Source organism: Dermacentor silvarum, chromosome 6, assembly GCF_013339745.2.
Source record: "Dermacentor silvarum isolate Dsil-2018 chromosome 6, BIME_Dsil_1.4, whole genome shotgun sequence".
In the NCBI taxonomy this organism is placed as follows: Eukaryota; Metazoa; Arthropoda; class Arachnida; order Ixodida; family Ixodidae; genus Dermacentor; species Dermacentor silvarum.
In genome coordinates, this window is record NC_051159.1 from 129,758,440 (window position 1) to 129,780,977 (window position 22,538).

General features: G+C 43.2%; 1 protein-coding gene across 25 annotated transcripts in view; it reads left to right on the plus strand.

The window, feature by feature from the left end:
- The window catches only part of LOC119455988 (inositol hexakisphosphate and diphosphoinositol-pentakisphosphate kinase), a 69,009-nt gene that overhangs the window by 17,082 nt on the left and 29,389 nt on the right, over window positions 1-22,538 (plus strand). For 17 of the 25 annotated variants that reach the window (XM_037717551.2, XM_049669481.1, XM_037717548.2 and 14 more), the window contains 11 exons: window positions 7-108; window positions 4,461-4,622; window positions 6,472-6,695; window positions 8,026-8,112; window positions 8,193-8,268; window positions 11,160-11,269; window positions 11,359-11,444; window positions 12,482-12,604; window positions 18,702-18,746; window positions 20,714-20,835; window positions 21,465-21,577. In XM_037717551.2, the coding sequence (XP_037573479.1) occupies window positions 7-108; window positions 4,461-4,622; window positions 6,472-6,695; window positions 8,026-8,112; window positions 8,193-8,268; window positions 11,160-11,269; window positions 11,359-11,444; window positions 12,482-12,604; window positions 18,702-18,746; window positions 20,714-20,835; window positions 21,465-21,577 (1,250 nt within the window). The remainder of the gene's footprint in view (window positions 1-6; window positions 109-4,460; window positions 4,623-6,471; window positions 6,696-8,025; window positions 8,113-8,192; window positions 8,269-11,159; window positions 11,270-11,358; window positions 11,445-12,481; window positions 12,605-18,701; window positions 18,747-20,713; window positions 20,836-21,464; window positions 21,578-22,538) is intronic. The other 8 variants (XM_037717555.2, XM_037717558.2, XM_037717574.2 and 5 more) reach the window with 6 other exon arrangements.

Below are 22,538 nucleotides of genomic sequence, written 5' to 3' on the forward strand. Positions count from 1 at the left end.
CTTAAGATTGGTAGCAGGAGCAGCGTCTACTCCCCGGAGAGTAGAGTGAGAAAGACAGGATCGTTCATCTATGAAGAGTTCATGCCCACCGATGGCACCGACGTAAAGGTAACCACCTTCTCCACATGCCATTCACTTTCCTTTGCTGCATCATGAATGTCACTCACTACGATGGAACTTCACACAAAGGAATTGAATGACTTGCTTGAAAAGCTCTAGCTATCTTTAAAAATTTGATAGCCTAGTTAAAATGCAATGAAGCCTCTTATTTTATTTATTTAGTACATACTGCGGACCATGGAATTAAGGTTCAAGAAGGAGAGGGAGTACAAAGCCGTGAATGCATACATGAATTATTTCAAAACTGCCTAATTCCGAGGAATAAAACAAAATCCACAATACATAATACAAAAGTGAGATACAACTTCATTACAGTACAATTCACTCAGGAGGCATAAGAAAATTAGAACATTTTCGTAATGCATTCCACTCGATGATTGTCTTTGGAAAAAAAGAAATATTTATATACATTGGTGCATGCAAAAATTGGTTTAATATTATGCATATGTTTGTGGCAGGATGCTCTTGTATCTTTGTCGATAACATCATCAGGTCAAATTCCCAGCTTACCAAAGTACATCAAATGAAGGATCTTGATCCTGGCTACCTTCCTCCTTCCTGATAGTGATTAAAAATTTGCTAGTTGCAAAGTAGCTGTTGAAGAGTCGTGATGTTCATAACGATTGTATATGAATCAGGCAGATAATCTTTGGATGTGTTTTTAGTGCTCAAGCATTGCAATCGAGATTCATGTGGCCCGAGTTGAGGTGAACCGTTCATTGCAAAGAGTCAGCATTGCGATGGCGTTCTATCTTTCGAACTTCGCACTTTTTCGATCGGAGCGGCCAAAAAAAAAAGTCACGGGCCTGCGCAGCACACGCAGCACAGTCACAGCGTAAGCTGGTTGAGTTGAGCGGCGCAAGAGTAGCTCCAATTTCGGCACCACGCACAAGAGGGTCTTCCCCTCGATTTTGACGAGAACGGTCTGAACTGTCCGCCCGGCGTCGACGGCGAGCTGCGGCTTGTAATGCTCTCTGCACAGCAGTCTGCCGTGCCCGATGATGCCTGGTTGTAGCCGCGCACGTAGCTCTACTATTCGCTTCTTCAGCAGCGGTTCGTACCTTGTGAGGAGACGTCATAACGTGTACCGAAGAGGTACCCAGAATACGTGAAGCACATCTAACATCGGGATAGCATTGATTGCATGCCTCGTCTGAATCTCATCTCGTCGTCTGACTCCCACGCAGCGGGCCTGGGTTCGATCCCGGCGGAGAGCGGGTATTTTTTTTTTCGCATTTCCGGCGATAGCAGTTATGACCAAACGTCGGCGGCTGCATCATTGCGAACCGAAACGGTTATTGGAATGAGCCCGTAACAGCTTATGCTGTAAAAGGTAACTTCGCGGCTCTTGGCGAGCGTGTGGCCAGTGCTTCAGTTGTGACGGCAGGACCTTTGCAAAATGCTGGCATGCCGCAGTAGCTACTGCTTCCAGGCAACTAGAACGCTTCGCTGTCGTATACCGGATTTACTCGTGTCCCGCTGATAGTAATATATATCACAAGCTCTTTAAAAAAATATGGCGGTGGATGTGCTTGTAGTTTCGCAATGGCAGGTCATTGAAACTGGCCGGGAGCTGTTTCGAAGGCGCTGTGATGCACATTTCATTCTTTAGATGACATTTTTAACGGAAACTTGCAGTTAGATGCAGAAAAATGCCAGGAACTAAAAATGAGGGTACTGCAAATCCCATTTTCAGACCAAAGTGGTGTCGAATCGTAACTGTTCACGTAAGCTACAGTGTCATAAGCTTTTGCGCGTTTTGAAGGGCAAGTCCACATATAACAAACTACTGATACAATAACCACTTTTCTCAAAACTATTGAGTTCGTTATAAATGGGTTCGAATTTAGTTGATTTTTTTTTTATTCGTGTTTTAAGAAACCCAACTTCCTTCGTGCTGCACAACATATATGGTCAATGTGCCCTGTCCATTTCAAATGTGAAGTTAAGGTGACACCTAAGTACTTGAATTCTTCTCTTTGCCTGAAGAATTGTTCTCCAATGTTGTATGTAAAAGCTAGCTTGTTAATCTTATTAGTGGTGCTTAGATGGACAGTTTTATCGAAGTTTATAGACATTCCCTAATTTTTACACCATGAATGCCAATAACTGCAAATTATTATTAAGCATGATTTTATCAGAGGAACAAGTACTAAAAGGTTTATAAACTACGCAGTCGTCTGCGAAGAACTCCTGGAATGTGTTCGATCAGACATTCTGCTACCATGTAGTGGTTTTAGCGTTCAACAAACATTCTTTCACTAGAGTATAGTAAAAATCCTCCAATATATTATTCAAGGGACTACAAGTAAACTGTTTTGGTTAAGCAAACATATCACTCAAGCATGGGTATCATCACATAAACTGGCGCAGTTTGTTGTGCATAAACCTAAATTTACAGCAAAAAACAGGTTCATTCTAGGGCAGCAAATGTAGAGTGCCAAAGGTGTCAATGATGACGAGCCAACTCCAAAAACACCCGTCAGTGTCAGCTTAATGGAGCACCAATGTGCAATAGTGGGCCTTAAATATATCAGTGATCATGTTTTGGAAACTAGTTTATGTTGTTTGCTAGGCAAGCTCCATAAATTTATTAGGGGTGTGCGAATAGTGATTTTTGAGACCAAATCGAATACGAATCAAACAGTGCGAGAATCGAATCAAGTCAAATATTGAATAGTTTTCGAATAGTTTTCGAATAGTGAACAGCCATTATCACAATTATTATAAAACAATGTTCACATCCCAGTATTCTTAAGGTTAGCAAGTTTCTGTCATTACATAGTATGTTATGAAGCATTGTTTAATAAAAGCACAAATGGAGCATTAGGAGCAAGCAAGTAGTTTCATCGCATGCACAGGATTCTTCAGAGAGTGCAAATAATTGCTGTACAGCCTGTAAATTATCGCTACCTAAGCAACGGTAGCCTGCTCCCCTACGCAAGTTTTCATGTTTTATGTCTACCGTATTTACTCGCATAATGAACGAACTTTTTTTCCCAAAAAATATGCTCAAAGTTGGGGAGTGCGTTTATTATGCGGGGTAAAATTTTGAGCGATTTCCTTTGCCGCGACCACCTCTAAAAATGTCGCAGTTTCGCCCGAAAGGCAAACCATCGATTGCAATAGCAAATGTGTAGACAGCTATATGAAGTAAGGATAGTTGTTTTATCAGTCATAAACTTGCAAAGTAATTTAACCAGCATGGTGTCGACGCGCACAGGCAACCATGAACCAATCACACTCGATGACCACGGACACTCACTGACGAAACGCTAGTGTGAGGAAGCGTGGCAGCAACAGCGAGCGAAGTGACCTTCATGCCGTGTATCGCTTCAACGCAAACTGAGCGGCGATAACGGAGCACACACAAAGGTATAAGCTGCCGTCGCACCTAGACTCGGCCCCCGACGCAGATCACTTTCAAAATAGGGCGCGTGCGGCCGCGCATTGTGCAGTTGCTGCGCCGCCTCCCTCCCTCCCTCGCCTACCATCGGTACCATGCGCATGACAAAATACAGCGAGTTTCCTCCCCACTTTCCTCCCTCGAATACGGGAGATAAGAGCCACGATCGTCGGTGCCGACAGCAAAAATACGCCGGGAGTGTCCATATGATTACTATCACAATAAAAATAGGAGACACACGGTACGATTTGGCGTCCGATATGGCATCCGATGCAATCGTACCCGCCGGACGCCATATCAGATGCCGAATCGTGCTGTGTTTCTCCTACTTCACGGCAGCAAGTTCAGGGTGCGTTTATTACGCGGCAGAAAAAAAAAAGAATGAAAATTTTGACGACTAAAGTTGGGGGTTCATTCATTATGTGAGTAAATACGGTATACTATGCCCGCGGGGGTAAAAATTTTCACTTTTGCTCCTATTTTATGTTTATTTGGGTGCAGTTGACGTTTTGAAATATACGAAAGGTATCCGAAAAATATTCGCATTTATGAATAGTGACTATTTGATTCGAGGACCTAATCAAATACGACACAATTCGATTCATTATTCGAAAGTTTCAAATATTCACACGCCCCTAAAATTTTTTAGGTCTCAGTCAAACTGAGGTTCAATTTATCAATGCCGAGGCATAACAAAGCGCCACTACATTTTCCAACACATGCCTGTCAAGACCTGTTCAAACACTGCTGCATTGTTTCTCTGGCAAGTACACTATTTCTTCCGTGCTGGTTGATAGCTGTTCAGGAGGAGATAGCTGATGATAGCTGTTAAAACGGATGGTAGCTGTTCAAAGGAGGAGATGTTACTGCGAGCGTACTGTTTTGTCATGCCACACCTTGGACACTGCGTGGTACTTTTTGTCCGATGTCTCAGGTGTACACAGTGGGGCCAGACTATGCTCACGCAGAGGCCCGCAAATCCCCTGCGTTGGACGGGAAAGTGGAGCGTGACAAGGAAGGCAAAGAAGTGCGCTACCCTGTCATCTTGACCAACACTGAGAAGCTGATTGCTCGCAAGGTCTGCCTGGCCTTTAAGGTAATGGCACTTGTCCATTCATTTGTGCTTGGGCCACTTCATTTTCTTTTCTATCGGTCTTTCTTAATTTTCAGTGGCCATGATACCGTATTTTGGCAAGTAGTCCACACCCCCGTTTACAAACCTCAAAAGAAAGAAAAGGGGGGTGGAGAATCCTCTCGGATACCGCGCTCATTTAGCCACACTCAACAGTGCTAAGGTCCTCATAAAATCAAACCAACTTAATGTAAAGCTCCAGAAACAATTTTGTTTATTCAATCATAGTTACTGCTGCTCTCTTTCCAAATGGCTTCACTGCATTGCCCTTTGCATTGCCACGAAGCTGCTGCTGACAAGATGCAATTGTAAATTTCAGGGGCCCTGAACCACTTTTTGTCGAAGTGGAGAAAAGCATTTGAAGTAAAAATATGCTATTTAAGAAATACTTCGCTGCAAAAAGTACTTCATTGCGTTCAGCAGAAGCAGAGTTATTTGCACTCAAACGCAGCCTCTGCCGTGCTCCCGTTCCTTCTTCAATGCCTTGCACTGCGAAGGCTACAGCGGAGTGGGACATGGCCACAATGCTCCACCTTCAAAATGTCACCATGGTGCGCAGTTCAAATTTCGTTTTGGATGTTAACGTAGATGCCACGACTTCCGATTTTGCTGCCTACAACATGCTAAACGTAAGCCAAGCATGGTTGTCCTCAGCGAGCTGCAGTGCGCTTCGCCAGTGGACTGGTGGCGGCACCCCTCTGCGGCCGTGGTGTAGCCGACCACAGTGACCAATAGCAGCTGCTTATTGGAATGCGCTTTATTACAAAATAAAGCGCAAAGAAAATCTTGAGGATCATGGCTTTTGTTGAAAGGAGAGCGTTTGAGATAAAGGTGACTTCGCGTTCCGCTTGCGAGCTCTGCTCACCGCTTACGACAAGCAAAATTCGGCTGAGATGTTCACAGCAGTGTATGCTACCCACGGGCTGTGTTATTTGACCAAGCCCAATAGGTAGTTCAGGGCCCCTTAAAGTTTTAAATGTACTTGTTGTGGGATGGTACCTGCATATGGGAAGTGTGTGACGGCGTTTGTATTACTAGTGGTACTGTGTAACGTCATGTGAACATGCAGCTTCAGATATTGCTCATAATAGAGAATGCTGTAGTCTGCTGCCTACCGACCTTTAGTCTTTTCTTGCGCCAAGACCTTGATTAGTTGTATTGCTTTACTTTTTATGCTTGCATTCACATTGAGCTCATGAATTTACTGAAATATTTGAAGTAGAGAGGTCAACACACTTGTCTAGAACACATTCCTGAGGGCCAAAGCAGCTACCAAAGCTTAAGCTGACCACCAGGTCAAGAGAAATCAATAGAAACTAAATGTATTCATGCAACCTCACATACAGCCGATTTCGTGCCACATGTCATCTTCAGGTATCGCCAACGCAGTCCTGAGAACTGTGGTTCGCGCATTCTAGAGAAGTGTGTTGACCTCTCTACACATGCAGCATGCCTTGGAAAAGCTATATGTATTTACACAAAGCATTTTAATAGATGATAGTTAGCTAAGGTTTATTGCTTTATTTGTCCTTGCTAAAAATTGTTGCAGAGTTAGACTGGAGGTAAGTTCTATGTTGATAAACAGTCTAGGCTGCTAGACATGGCTGCCTTGGATATAGATATGAATATGCTAAAGAAAGCGATCACTAGCACAGAGTATTCATCATAAATTTTAATGCCTTGCTGTGAAGAAACAACTTGACGACTTGATATTCTGTGACCACAAGTGTAAAGCAGTTGCACATTCTTTGTATTTGTGCACAGTGTGGTGTTGTACATTTTGAGCAAGACCTCTTTTGCAACCTCGTTGCAGCAAACTGTCTGTGGCTTTGACCTGCTGAGGGCCAACGGCAAGTCGTATGTGTGCGACGTGAATGGGTTCAGCTTTGTGAAGAACTCTATGAAGTACTATGACGACTGTGCCAAGATCTTGGGCAACATGATTCTGCGGGAGCTGGCCCCACAGCTCCACATCCCCTGGTCCATGCCTTTCCAGCTGGACGATCCTCCAATCGTGCCCACTACCTTCGGGAAAATGTATGTGCCATCCTTGTCTTGGCTCGTGCCTTATATTGGCATGACTACAACAATTGTTGTGATCTTAAGCCATTGACACTTTAACTTTGAACGAGGCTACCTCATCAACATGATACAGTAAAACCTCATTAATTGAGGTTGATAGGGGAGGGAGGTAGGCCTACAAAGCATAATAGCTGGTGTGATTAGCATCATCAATGAAAAATAAATCTCGCAGAAATGCAGTAACACTTAAGAAAAGAAAAAAATATAACAGCAAGTGCAAAGAAACATGACTGCTTACGGAACAAAAAGAAGGGGTTCAATGATAGCTCAGCACTGCCTTATCAAACAACAAATAAAGAATGTCGACTGCATGAATGGAATATTTGAGCGTGCATGCATACAAAGCCTTAAAAAATATAAAAACAATGCCGCTTACTCGTTTTTAGATTTTTTAAATTCCTTACCATAGTGCACACACACACACTAGGGCCTGCACATTTGCAGGTCTTCCTGCATGAGCGCGCATCGCTTTTTCTTTCTTTTGGTGGAGAGGGAAAGGATATCTTCGAAAGCCTCCTTTGTGCTATACTTGTGATCACATTATGTCAGCTATGGTATTGTTTTTCTTGCCCCTTAAATTTCTTGCTGCATAAAATCTATGATGGCATTGTCACTGTGGAACTGCAGTACCTTTGAATGTTTGTGCACGGGGAACAGTTGGAACTGTTATTAGTGAGTGCATCGTTTCTGTACGTTTGTGTGAGTTCCCTTAACCAGTCAACCCAGGCAAAAAGGAACACTGAATGCTTGTAAACTGTCTCAAGCACGAGTCATCCGAGCAAATAAGCTTATGCGCTCTTTAGCCTTTACAATGTGGTGCAGCCAAAGTGGGTGACTTGATGCTGAATTACTATGGCAATTGTAGTGCTATTCACTAGCAACATTTCAGTTTACCATGCTTCAAACCATGATATTCAAACTGTTATGTGATGCAACTGCAAAATATAACATGGCATTATTGTTCGCAGGCTTAAAAAGAGAAATTGTTAGTTAAATACAAATGCGACATTGTGCACAACATCCACAGCTACGGGCTTAGAAAGAATGGAATGAACACAGTTTAACATCAAAATTGTGTAAAATTTATGTGCATGATCAGTCTGGTAGCATCTGCTCACTTTGACGTAGTTTTTATGCCACGAACTTCATCGCTTCTACTCACATAATCTTTTCAAGTTCCTACAGTAAAAATGTAGAGGGCTGTTTAACACAAGTGGTTTTTGGCCTCATGCTCTATATGTGAACATGACATTTGAGATTTTCCTTCACTTTTTGCCATGTTTAGGATGGAACTCAGATGTGTCATCGCTGTCATTCGCCATGGGGATCGCACACCTAAACAAAAGATGAAAATGGAGGTGAAGCACCCAAAGTAAGCACAGCCTTGTCAGTGTATGTTCATCAGAAGCAATGTATACCATGGCACCGATATCGAGTTCCTTGATTCTGCAGGTTCTTTGAGCTTTTCGAGCATTATGGAGGTTTCAAGGATGGCCACATCAAATTGAAGAAGCCAAAGCAGTTGCAGGCACGTGGCATGTTTAAACCTCTCTTTCATCACAAGCAGTATTCATTAGAGATTCTCTTAAAAGGGTGACAAAACCAGATTAGACTGACAAATTACTCTTTCAAAGGTGTTGTCATAATTTTCAGAAATAGGTTGTTTGCTAGAAGAGAAAATGAAGCTCAAAGTTCTATTCCTTGAAATTCATGCCAAAACCTTTTTGCCAGTATGCCGATGTTTTTTTTTTTTTTTTTTTTGTATTTGGGACATTGTGGCTCGGTAAAAGTGCTTTAATCTCATTAAATTCAGTCTTTGTCTCTTTTAGCACACAACACAGTCCATTTATGGACTGTGTTGCGTCACAGCGAGCTTGTGACGGGAACTTATGACATCATAGCAAGCTTGTGCGGGAACTTCAAGGCGGCACCGCTACCCGTCATTCATTTTTTTATATTTTCTAGCTTACCAAGCCTCTTCTTAAAGTAAGGGTGGTTTTTTTTGGTCTTGTAGAAGGGTAATTTACCAACACAGCTCAAATAATTTTTCTCTTTAGTGTCCCTTTAAAGAACAAAATGACTCGATTCAGATTGGCAGTGTACTCTTCTAAGACAGCAAGTTAGTTTCTTCTACTGAGGGCACAGGTTTGGCAAGTCAGAAAATGGGGCAAGGCAGAAGGCAGGCTGTTCTACTCCCTCACCCCCAAAGTGTACCATCCTGTGTATCGCAAATTTGGACAAGTGGTGATCAAGGATAGTTTGTCAATTATTGTAGCCAATTACAGGCTAAAACTGCAGTGACAAATACACCTCAAAGGGAATGCGTAAACACACATCAGCTAATTGCCTTGACTAGTTCACCTTCACCTTGTAATCCAGCTCTGCCTTCAGTATCAGTGAACCTCCCCTTCGCAATCACATGCACACGATTTTTTAGCGACGAGTGACAGGTTTTGCTGTCGCAGAGGGCGATCCGTCGCTGTCGCTTCTTCGCGTCATCAGTTTTTGGCCAGCCAAAAAGTTTCACTTGTTGCTAGGAAAAAAAAAATCTACGTGGTAAACAACATGGCAGCAACCTATCTGCCCACTTTCATCTATACTCGCTTTCGCAACTTGCTCTCTGCCATGACTACAAAAAATACATACCGTAAAATCCCGAGAGAGGCCCCACCCCCGAAAGATAACCCACCCTTAAACATGACAATAAACGCGTGTTCATTCTTTGGCTGCTATACATTTTTCAACTGTACACTGAAAGTTAGCCCACCTCATATCTTCACTCGATTTCTCTCGATTTTAGGTGGGCTATCTCTTGAGATTTTATGGCAGTAAAATCAGCCATCGCTTCATCTCATCTCACCTGAGGGCAATGTATTGGCGGTGTCATTATTATTGAAATCAGTTGTTCGTTCGGATGCTGCTAGGCCTGAAACTCTCCAATGAGAGCTGCGAAAGTGTTTTCAGTTTTGTTTACCAGATGGCGCCATGGTATTTCACGCTGGCGGCATGGAACGGAATTCTGCTGGTGATGACTATACAGCTTGGTTAAAGCATTGGCCTCGGGGTACGTTTGCGGTTCCTTTGCGGGCACACAATTGCATTTATTGGGACGACAATGTAAATTTGTCACTACTTTTTATCGCGGTGTCACGTCCATGTGGTTGCTCCACATGGTGACATGACAGTGCGACAAGGTCTGGCTCTTGCGTCGCTTGAATATTGTGGTCATGTGGTTGCCGCTTTTGGTGGGAGGGAGGAGGGGGTTATGTGTGGTAAGAACAGCCTGTGTTCTTTTTCAAAATTAAATACCTAAAATGGTTTTATAAATTTTGAAAACGAAACTGTGACCATCATTTTCTCTTCTAATAACCAACTTATTATTGAAAAGTTAACTAAAACCTTGAGATTTCGAAGAATACTTCATCAGTCTAAACTGATTTAGTGTTTCTCTTTATAAGTGTGGAGTTTCCCTATAAAGCGTGGAAGGATGGAGAGCAGGGGCAGCACATTTGTAGGAGTAGCTTCAAGATACTAATTTCTCAGGTTGTAAGGGACTGTAAGGATAATTATGCTGCATTCTAAAACAAGAGAAAGGTTCACCAGGCATATTTATGCTTTTTTTTTTTCTTCAGAAAAATGACCTGACTCTACGAAGAAATGATAAAATCTGTGACGTAAGCAATTGGCCTCGCTTGTTCTGAGGTCCGAACATGAGAGAGATTAAGAAACAAGACACCAGCATTCTTCTGTGATTTCTATGAACAATAATCTTTTCCACTGCGCAAATGTTCAGTTACTTGGAACAGTGATCTACCAGTAGGCCTAATTTAGTGGTGGCCTTTAGCATACTTGTAAAAAATATGCATGTCACTTCTTTTAGAGTGTAGCTCTTAAGCACCCTTTCCTGTGGCGGGCGTCGGCGTTGTCTCTCGGTGTAATCGAGCGAGCGAGCACAGCGAAAGATAGCAGTGAATGCGGACCGCAGCGTAAGATCAAAGGCGTAGTGCCACGCAAGATGGGTGATGACTGCTACGAGATGGCGCCAGAGTAGCGCGTCGTCTACGCATCCGCGGCAGTGGCGGCCGAACGGGGGAAAGAAAAAAAGGACCAGAAACTCGCCTTCTCACATAGCATTCACCACAAGCGTTTCCCAGTAAAGATTACAGTTGCATAAGGTCCAGTTGCCGGGAAGCGGCAGCTGTATGGCCGGTCTATATAGTATGGCATCACGCGTTACGACTCTGCCAGTGAGTGTGGTGTTCGGTGCGATGCCTCAATATATCGCTAAATGAAAACACGTATAGAGCTGCGATCAAATTTCACATTAGGGAGTATCGTAATCGTCGAGGAATTTTCTGCCTGTTTATTTTTACTGCAGGCATTGAATTGAAATGATTCATCTCTGTACTAACCTCGCAGGAAATATTGGACATATCACGCTTCCTTCTGAGTGAAATTGAGCACAAGTCTGATCCTGAAGTTGAAGAAAACAAAGTGAAGCTGGAGCAGCTGAAATCGGTTCTTGAAATGTAAGTGTGTTGAAATTAAGTGTCAACACTACACTGATGCTCAGAGTTTGCCTACCTGCTCATTACGTATTATGGTTATCTGCATGCAGGTACGGACATTTTTCTGGCATCAACCGCAAGGTGCAGCTGAAATACCAGCCGAAAGGGAGGCCACGGCATTCAAGCAGCGATGAAGGCAAGTCATAATCTGTAGACTACAGTCAAGCCTCATTATAACAAAATCGCATCTGACACAAAAGGCCCTCGTTATATCTGATATTCTTTATGAGCATATATTAGTGACATGCCAGTATTGGTGAGAAACATTTTACATTCAATTCATTATATACAAGTTCATTATGTTCAAGTTCAACTGTGTATCAGCAAAGGACTTTAGTCAAACCTTGCTTTAACGACGTGCCTTTGAATAAAGAATTTCAATCGGCCATAGTTTTCATGTGCTAGCAGTACAGATAATGAGCATTGTTGAACATGCTCTAGTAGGAACTAGGGGAATTATTACAGGTTTGAGATCCGTGCACTGTTCTTCTGTGCTGTCAGAATAGTTCTGCACGGCTACTTGAAAGAATATGGATTTCTCATTAGAACTCATGGTGTTATCAAGGCTTCTGTTAGACCTGGTTCTATGATGTTTGCAAATCCTTAATGGGGTGGGCAAATGCCTGCCGTGCATCATTGTTGATCTTGTATATTTTCTGCTATTTGGGTGTGTTCAGCGCATGACATTTTCACTTGACACCATTGTGCATTTGAATGTTTCATGTATTCACTCAACACCTTTTTCCATCCTTGTGCCTTCATGCCATTATAGTGTATGAGCTTGCCAAATTTCACCTTTATGGGGAGTCTAGTCTATACTTACCTCAGCAATTTTGCGCAGTGCAGAAGAGGCTATGGCCCATGTCAGCCGGTTTGTAATAACAGCCTGCTACATGTTCTGGAGAAGGAAGAAAGGCTCGCCCATTAAGCGCTACTAATCTTTTCCTGACACCTCCATTCAGTCGGTGCTTCACAGAGGGCAACCAGAAGTGTACAATGAAGGAGCCCTTCCGATTTTCTTTCTTGGTTGGTTGATGCTACCAATAACATTCGCTGCACCGCACGTAGTTGGTGATATGTAGTATAGTAAAGCCTGTATAGATAGTTACTGTCCATCTCTTCTTTTTTTTTTCTTACAACTTTTCTTTTTGGGTGTGCGTTGTTGCTCCTCAGACTACCCTAGGGAGCCCTCACTGGTACTCATCCTGAAGTGGGGGGGTGAGCTGACGCCAGCAGGCCGCGTGCAGGCCGAAGAACTGGGCCGAGTCTTCAGATGTATGTACCCAGGTGGACAAGGTACGCTTGGCAGCTCGGTCTCGCTGGTACTGGCACATTGCAAACCTCCCAGCATGAAGCCCAGCACCCTCCCTGTTTGATCCCCACTGCATGTGGAAGCCGACACTTGCACCCGGGGTCACATCAGAACGACGACAGTGCGCCGTTTTTGATATGTTGTTGTCCCTTGCCCAAAGCGGCGTTCCTTGAAACTCTTGGGTGTCACCGAGTTCCTCATCTGCTTGTAGCTTGTGCAGTTAACCAGCCTTGTTCTTGCATGAATCTGCGCGAGCCTAGCTCACCAAGACTTGCAACTTTGCCGCAGAAACATTTCTTACAGGGTGCTCATTCTGTTTAATAAAACAATCATTTTAGGTCAATTAGAGGAAATAACAGTCCTGTTAATGGTGGAGTGGAATCTTGCAGCTAGTGTAATGATTTCAACGAATCTGTGCAGTGAATCTGAATCAATGAATCTGTGCGAAGTGGTCTAATTATCATAATAGACTAGGTAACAAGCAGTGGTGCACTGACGGGGGGGGGGCTTCAGGGGTTGTAACCCCTCCCCCTGAGGCCGTGTTAACCCCCCTCTTTTGTTTAACCCCTTTTCTTTCCTTGAGCCTTTGAGTACTGCAACTAAGATGTAGGACGCACAATCGTCTGCACACTCGCAAACTTGTGCAAAAAGTGAATTTTTGACAATTTCCCCTGAAGAAATTGAAATTAGTGCTGTTTAGATGGTATTGGCAAACTAAGGCAAACTGTTAACCCCCCCTGGCAGAGATCCTGGGTGCGCTACTGGTGACAAGGGTAGGAAAATGAAGCCCGGGGTAGCAGAGGGTCAGATGAGCAGTGCGAATATAAAATTTTCAAACTTAAGGTGGGTTTGGTTGCTGCAGGACTGAGGTAACTAGAAACCCGCCAAGGTGGCTCATTGGCTATGGCATTCTGCTGCTGATCACTGTGGTCGATGGGTTCAATTCCTTGGGTTCAATGCAAGAACACCTGTATACTCAGATTTAGGTGCACATTCAAGAACCCTAGGTAGTTGAAAATCGGACGCCTCCCTCCACACATACACTATAGTATCTGTCATAGCATATGAGTTACTTTGTGACGTTAAACACCACGATTTTATTTGTTCTGTTAAGAGGTAGCTGGAGCCGTTTGAGAGAGAAACAGTCTATTAATGATGATGAGGTCAGAAATTTTGCGCTACTATAATGATACCATCAAGGGGTTAAAAGAAACCTGTGATGTGACCCTGGGTGCTTGCTATTGACTGAAACAGTATTCCATTTCAGCCCTTGTAGTTGTAATCCTTAGTGAATGCCACCCCAGAAGTTCCACCTTTAGCTGTAGCCCACATGTACGAGTGACCCGAGTGCTGTTCCTGTAGACCCGAATGATTTGCACTCACTTCTTTTTTTGTTATTTCCCAAAATGTGCCGGTACTACAAGACCATTGTGTTCGCTTGCCCCTTTCCGACATTCTCCCTGCTTCATTGAACTACTGTATTTACAACTAGTTAGGTCTCTTAACAGTACCAACTTAAAATAATGCTGAACAGCTTTTAAAATTTTAAGTTTTGCGGTGGTTTGCAAGGCTGCCATAATAGTATAATTCAACTCCTGAAGTTATTTTCTCAATTATGCGCGTAGCAGCGCTGCATTCACTGTTTAAATTTTCGTGCGAGCTCCACCCCCTTCGCATAGACGGCACCAACACAGGAGTCGTGTGAACGCTCTATTCGAATCGCGCGCCTCTCCAATACCAACGATGACGTTACAATCGTCATCAGAGCCCGTTAACCGATCCACGGCATCTCCCGCAGGTGCTGCTGCTCGTCTTCTCTAAAAAAAAGTGACTTGCAATGACCTGTGGCCTGTCAAACTTTTTTTCGTATTCAGAGCGTGAAAGCTATACTAATTTACTGAAAGCTCACTTTTTACGAAAAGTGCGTCAGCTTCTTCAGGCATGAACCAGTTCTAACAGTTTTTTTTCCCCAAAAAATTTTTGGCTACAACTAAAGCATACATCTCTTCAAGCCATTCTATTTTCTGCTACAGAGGTCTCTTAACCCTTTGAGGGTTGTATATTTGCTTAAAGTATAGCCCCCCCCCCCCCGCCCCCATGGTATATTTTCTATTGCTGACTTACATGGTATAAAACTGCTTTTTCATCATAAGAATATTAAATTAATATAGTAGCCATGACATCTGTCTTAAAATTAGTTCTGTATTGAAGTTTAAAACAAAAGACAAGATAATAAAAGCTCTTACTGATCCCCAAAAGTTGGCAACAACTTCCAATCATTGCCTTCTCTCAGTCTGGTTCAAATTTTCATGCTCGCCCTCTACACCATATATTTACATCGGCAACGTTTTAGGATTGGTTTGTGGCATTGTACGTGTACAACAGTGACCATCAAAGGGTTAACAGAAATTAGCGTAATTTCTTGCTGAGGCCTTCATTTGGAGACAGTTTGCTGTGTAAACCCGAATGCATGCAAGTTATGCATGCTTCTGTCAGCTTTTAGTAAACTGGCTATAACAAGTTTGTAACATGCCTCAGATGTATGAAAAGACAGGCTTAAGGAAACATTGATCACTCTCTTACTGCTTTTTGGATGAGTCTGAGGTATTGTCAAGTTGTTAAAATAAGTATGCACTTATCATGTTATCTCTGTAAATAGTGCACAGAAAAGGTTACAGAGCTCATCTAATTTAATATCCTTTAAAGTAAATACAGTACTGCACGAGTCCTTGTTGCGTGTTCATGAATTTGTCAAACTGTGTCACATGTTTATGATTGTTCTTTTGTTTGTTCTGAAGTGTTGTCATCTTTCCTCCTAATTGCTGCTGAGGCTTTTGTTGCTGCTGATGTGCGGTTGTCATTCTCTGTGCATTTTTTCTTTATTTTTTTGCTTGTTGTTGTGCTACTGCAAGGCCATTGCTACTCACCAGTCTGATGCAAATTTAGACTTAATGCACCTTGTTATCTTTTCACATAGTTCATGAATAATTCACAGTCCACTGCATAAATATGCTTGCATAATCTTTCGTAACAGTTTCGCAATATTCTATTATGGAGTCACTTGCTTCTGTCAAGCTCATGCCCAGTCATTCTGCATGTTAATTACAGCTAGGCAGCAGCAGCTAAAAAACTGAGCTTAAATAATTGCCAAGTATAATTTAATAATCAATTAATCAGCTGCATTGATGCCTTTGTCAGATTGAGTAAAGCCACTGCACCCTACATGACCACATAGTCGGCCTCCTGTTACACCTGTGCTGTGTGGAAGTATTGCGGAGGAAGGCAAAATTACATTCACACTTTCCAGAACTCTAGTAGTACAGTAGAACCTCGCTGATACGTTCCCGCTTAATACAATTTCCCGGCTCCTACATTTGCAATCACGAAAAATAAACATAACCCCATAGAGGAATGTGTTAATACGTTCCGGTTAATACGTTCCCAGAAAATACGATTATTCGGCAGCAACGTTCAGCATTGCGGCAAACTGCGGTCATATGATACGTTCTGCAGCGAAAAATTATCCTTCATGTGTGCAAAAAGGCCGCTCTCATGTGCTTGTGAAGCGCTAAGTGGCAGACAGCCGCCGCGCGGCTTCTCTGCAGTGCTCAATCCCCCCCCATCGCGACTTCTCTGCATTGCTCGTTCGCCCAAAGTGACGAAGTGCGGCAGCAGCGGCGAGCGAATTTACCTTTGCGCTACCTCGCCCCTCGCTTCAGCGCGAAATACTAAGCGGCAAAAACAGGCGAACGCCACGCGCGGTGCTCCGACTCGCCGAGATCCTAGCGGAGGTGGTGGCGGACGAGGCGCCTGAAGACGGCGAGAACGAAGGCTTGCGCCTACCGGCTACCTTCGCCGAAGCTATTGCTGGCCTGGATGCCTTACGAAGTTTCTTTCCCATGAAAGACAACGAAAATGCGGTGGTAACTGAATGTGGTCTTCAATGTGCGCAAAAGGAGTTGTTCCTGTCCAAGGGTGTGACGCACCAGCAGAAAATAGTCGAATCTCGATAATTCGAACTCGAAGGGGCCCAAAAATTTGTTCGAATTAAAAAAACTTATTTTATGACGTATTTGTGCACCATGGCACTACGTACGAACGGTGCGAGTCGTGAAATATCGCTGCACGCAAGCACATAGCGAGCGAGGGCCACGAAACTGCCTACGCCGGCCAACGCTCGCATCCCGATAGCGCCTCTTCCTCTTCACAACCACAAGCTCTCTCTCTCGCATCCCGATAACGGCAGTGAACGAAACTTCAGGGAGCGGGCGGCGCCGATACGGCAGCGATGCGCACGCGCGGAGACCATTGAAGGTGAGGGAGGAGGGCGGCAGAGAAGCGCATTTGGTCTCGGCAACCCCGTCGCTTCGGTGGCTCCTCTCGTCCTCCCTCTCAACTCCCTCGTAGCTCCCTCACCTTCGACTGTCTCCGTGCGCGCCCGCCGGCACGGCGCCAGCTTAACCCGCTCCCCGAAGTTTCATTTTCTGCCGTTGAAGCAAGCGTTGGCCAGCGTGGGCAGTTTCGTTGGCCGGACTGGGCCTCCGCGTTACTTACCTCTGCGCCGCAGCCGCTGCGTTGGCTGAGACGTCGGCACGTACACGCGTGTTCCGGTGCGACGCTGAAATGGCGACCTTGCCATTTGAGAGAAGAAGTTTTCGCCGCGGTATTTTTTTCTTCCTTTTTTATTTCTCCGCGCGGCGTTGAGGGGTCTCTCCTAAGCTTTTGCTTTATGGCGGTGTCGGAGCATTGCCAGTTGGAGGTGCCACCACATGATTTGGCGTGCTGCTGTGAGCATTGTCGGTGCGCGGTTATGTTCGAATTAACCATCGCAAATGCTTTCGCGTTCGAATTACCGAGCGTTCTCGCCCATTGAAATACACATAACTTTGACGGGACCACAGCGTCAGTTCGAATTAACGAGATTCGACTGTAACTATGTTTTGCAAGAAATAAATGTTTTCTGCCCTTGCACCTCAATATGGGCATGTCAGCTTCAATTTTTACTGGATTAGGATCGTACGTTTTCCCGGATCGTACGTTTATTTATCAGCGTATTTTTTGAAAACGTATGAACGAGGTTCTACTGTACTACCAGGAGTTCAAAGAGCATGACATGATGCTCGTGGATAGATGCTCGCATGTCCAACTTCAGATGGTAACTGAATGTGGTAACCAGCACCAACAGAAGCCAGTTTACTTGGACATAAAGCTATCTCCAAACACTTGCAAAGTTATTAAGGGGCACAGTCACCTGATTCGACTTGAATCAATCAGGCGGGGGAAAGAAGGGAATTGTGGTTAATGAGCGAGAAGAATAAGGGGACCTGAGGGGCTCAGTTTTTTTATTAGTCACCACTGTACAACGAAACATAAATAAATGTTTCATGGTTAAAGCATACATCAGTTAATTGGTATATCACTATATGAATTTCACATAAATTGAGTTGCTTTTGGCCTCCTTGTACATATCGCCATGTTGAACAGCTTAGCTTAATGGCAAAAGTAACTAGAAGTTTCCTTGCGAGCACTCGAGCTTTCAGGAACATTCAACGGCAGAAAATATTTCATTCTTTTTTCTTTAAAAAAAGGTTTGTCACTCTTAAAGCACTTGATGTGGTTTATACCAGACGTGACGACGCTATGGCATTCTGTTACCACACACAATGTGGCAGGTTCAGTTCCCAACCATGGCTGCTGCATACCAATTGACGCAAGCTTCAGAAACGCTCGTGTGCTTGTATTTAAACGTTAGCTTAAAAGACTCCAGGGGATCAAAATTAATTCATTTTGGTTCTCCTCATAGCCCACTGTGCGGTTTTGGGATGTAAGCTGTCAAGTAATGCTTTTCTCCTTGGCCCCTTTCACAACATGCAACTTGAGAAGAACAAATCAAATAAATGAATAAAGACCCCATCAATAGAATAATTAACTTCACATTACTTGGCAGGGCTTCGATACCATGCAGTTAGATGGTGAGCGAGTGAGGGTCTTGCATTGTGCACTGCGTACTTTTTCTACTTTGCCAGTATTTGTTTGAAATATTCAGTTGCTGCTTGTTCTCCGCACGCCCTTCGTGAATAGTGGAATGCCATCAACCATTCTCAACGGCTTCAATCGAAGAAACGAGTGAGCATGACAAAAGACCTTTCTCATGCTTCCCTAGCCTCATTAACGCCAAAATATCTGTACGCTTAGTGTGGTTTGTTTCTTTTGAGATATGTCTAGAAATTTATCTTTAGCTGTGATTAAATGTTGTCTTTAAAAAAAATCATATCAACCTTGTTTTATTTGACCAGAAGCTGTCTAGATGTTACAGTACATAAAGTTGTTTGCCAAAAGACTAGTACTAACTACCAGTGGTCATTTTTGTTGGGTAGAGGTACTCTTGTTGCTAGAAGGCAGGTTATAAGTACATCTGTGATACCAAATCACTTGTGTGTATCATGTCTAGAAAGCTTCCTGGGAAGTTTGAAGGAAGCATTACATTGTACATACTTGCTATGTTCTTCTAGCTTGCATTGAGTGCCCATGAGTGGGGAGCATGTACTTGCATAAAGGTTTATACTGAAGTGTTTTATTTTACAACAGTGATTTACTATTTATAATATCATTAGGTGTTATGCATTTTACGACCTAATTTTGCCCACATTACTGAGCTCAAGTTTTCTGAGACATTGCGAATGCCTACTGTTTCAAAATAAGGCCAAGGCCTACATACACTCATAGTGCGATGTTCATAGCATAGCTTTCAATCTTCTTGTGTGCATATGAGTCTGCCTATGTGTGATAAGATTGTTATACATGAGAACATGGGTAATTGAATCATTGTTAGCACACCATGCTGTTTTTTTTTTCTTCAATTTCTTAAGCAGCTTAGTTTTTTGTTCTTTTTCCTTTGTCTTATTGCAACTTTCTGAAAAAAGAAAACTGTCAATAATAAAGATGTCATTCCTTAAAAGTCAGTCAGGGTGGCAGGAACAAAACAAAATCAGCAATTTGGGCAAAAGCCAATAGCAAATTTTCTTGTGCAAACGTGCTCAGGCAAATGCTTTCCCTAACCATTTGTGGCCACTTCACGAAAAGCATATATTCATTGGCAAGTAATAAGCGAGTTCAAGATGTCAACAAAAGAAAGATTTGATGAGCTGTACTTGTAAAAAAACATTTGACAGAAATTGCTTTGTTGAGCTAGACTTGCCATCTTTGTGGCAAAGTTTAACAGTGCGGAATCAAATAGACAGGAGCGCCGACTCGCCTGGGCGGTGTCCCGGAGAGCCGGCTGCTTTGAGGCTCAAATCATAGATGGTGCATAGCATTGGCCTTTAAGCGCTCATCTTGTCTTTATGTCCTTTCCTTTTTGTGATAGTGTTTTTGGCACTAAATTCATTACTGTTCGACATGCACCAACTAGCCCAACAGCAAGTGCTACTAAAGACGAGGTGCCTAGCACCTTGGAAAACAAAGGAAGCATACAATTGTCAGGGAAGTTTCAAGCACTTGGAAAAGCCACGGAATTGACAGGAAATGTTTAGAAAAAGTTAACTGTGCCAGGGAAGAAGGAGAAAGTGAAATTGACACATTCACAGGGTTCTGTGCATTGGCTTCTATTCAAAGCGTGACTCCGCCCAAGAAATTTCTCCTAACAGACTACATTTCTGTGACAACCACAGACAGAGTTTGTCATCAGGAAGGTGTCAGTAGAAATTTAAGTGTTGGTCATGGTTTGGTTAGCCCGATTATTTTTTTTAATTGTTTTCCCAAGCGCTAATGCATAAATTGGGGTTGTCGAAGCTCATCAAACTCTACCTTTTAAAATCTTTCACTTTTTCAGCCGCTGAAATTCTCCTCATATAGTTCGGAGAAACATGTAAAAATGAGGGAATTCAGGAAGAGTGAGCAACTAAATACGTTTTAAGAACCCATATCATCAGCCATTCTTACATGACCGCAAGATGTTCAACACTGTAGCGAGGAATTAGACGCTTCGGTCTGACTGTGTGCTGCCATGACGTTGAGAATGGTTTTTGTCTGGACAAACCACTAGGGGGCTACATTGTGCTGTTATTATTTTATGATGCGCTGACCGACTTTAGGTGAATACGCTGGCACTCGAGGACTGGGATTGCTGCGCCTCCACAGCACCTACCGCCATGACCTCAAGATATACGCATCGGACGAGGGCAGAGTGCAAATGACGGCTGCAGCTTTTGCCAAGGTAAGCAGCCATTCCCCTCTTGGACCTTTTATTTATTCATACTGCTATGTAATTGCAAAACTTTGCAGAGAAGGGCACATTAGGAGGGTGTCTGCCATCAGGGAAAACCTGCAAAACCTGTAATTGTTATGGAATTTGTCAGTTCTTAAAGATTCAGGGGGAAAACGGAGAGTTCTCACTTAGGTTGCTTTGAATTGAAGAAATTAAAGCCTACAGTAGTCTTGGCGAGGCTAGTGGTATGTCGGAAAGTTTTTAACTGAACCTATGCAATCTGTAGTAATGGTGTCTTATGTTGGTTTTGCGAGTATGATCCTGGCTGAGTGGTTGGGATATGAAACACACCATTAGGGCAAATCTGATAGTGCATCCCAACTTTTACTGGTAGTAGTTGTTGAAAGTTATGGTCTGGCATAGTAACTTAGCAAGCTGTAGTTCACTATTTTTTGTGCCTGAACCTCCAGTGTCATAGACTTCCAGAGGATTTTGATAAAAAGTCAGGGAAAACCTTCAACAATCAGGCGATTTGAAAATGCCACTGTAGTAGACATCCCGTTATAATTGCGATTTTTGTGTGTTGAGAAAGTGTGTTAACAGCTGGCTTTGAACAGAGAAATGTTTTCTGCTGTTAGGGTCTTCTGGCTTTGGAAGGTGAACTGACGCCGATTCTTGTCCAAATGGTGAAATCAGCAAACACGAACGGGCTACTGGACAACGACTGTGACTCCAGCAAGTATCAAAACATGTGAGTTGAAAACTTTGCTATGGTGGTAGGAAGGACATCTGTGAGGAGGTGATCAGAGTTTCATTTCTCGTTGACTATTCAGCTCATACGGCTGTTCTGCTGCCAGTATCCAGTGTTCGCTGGCCTGGGGTGTTGTTCCAAACATTTTCAACTTCCACTATGTTGTCGAATTCTGCCATGTTTGCGTTTTGAGCCTATCGGAGAGGGTGCAGCTGTCCTGTCAGCTAATCAGAGCCGACAAGATGGGCAATTTGACAATATGGCAGAATTTGACAATGTCCCAAATAGTACTTACGCTTAGGGTTTAGGTGTGGTAGGCTCTTATGAGAAGTTCATTGTAATCATTATCATCTGCTTTCTGGTACATAGAAATTTGCTCTCTTCATCATTACAAAAAGATGTAAGGCGTTTTTGAAGCATGACCTCGTGCCACTGTTAACAGCAATAGTTAAATGGTCACCCCACCTAATTTTCGGAATGACTAATTTTTATGGTTCGTCATTATGACTTGTTGCTATTAATACCTTGTTGCTATGGTAACCTTACGTGTAGCTTGAAGTCAGATGGGGAAACAGCTCCCGCTTCTTACAGTTGCACCACCACTTTGCTTCAGTCACAATATGCTATAATTTTTTGTCCCAACTGATTATAAACATTGTGTGCATGTAGTATAGTTAACATACCCTTTTAGTTTAATTGTAGTATAGTCACATTCATACAAGAAGATGGTGCATGCTTGCTTCCATTAAAATCACTTTCGGGTGGCATTGCCTTGGAGCCGTTCCATCGTGCCCTTTGAGATCACCTTTACAGCGACGATACTGCTTACAATATCAACATACAACCTATATTTGTGGTAATAGTGGTGTGAGGTTAAAAGAAATATCTTTTCACTAGAATTATTTATTGCTTCTTAGTGCATTAGAACTGTTAGAAGTGCTGAGGAACTACTTATAAAATC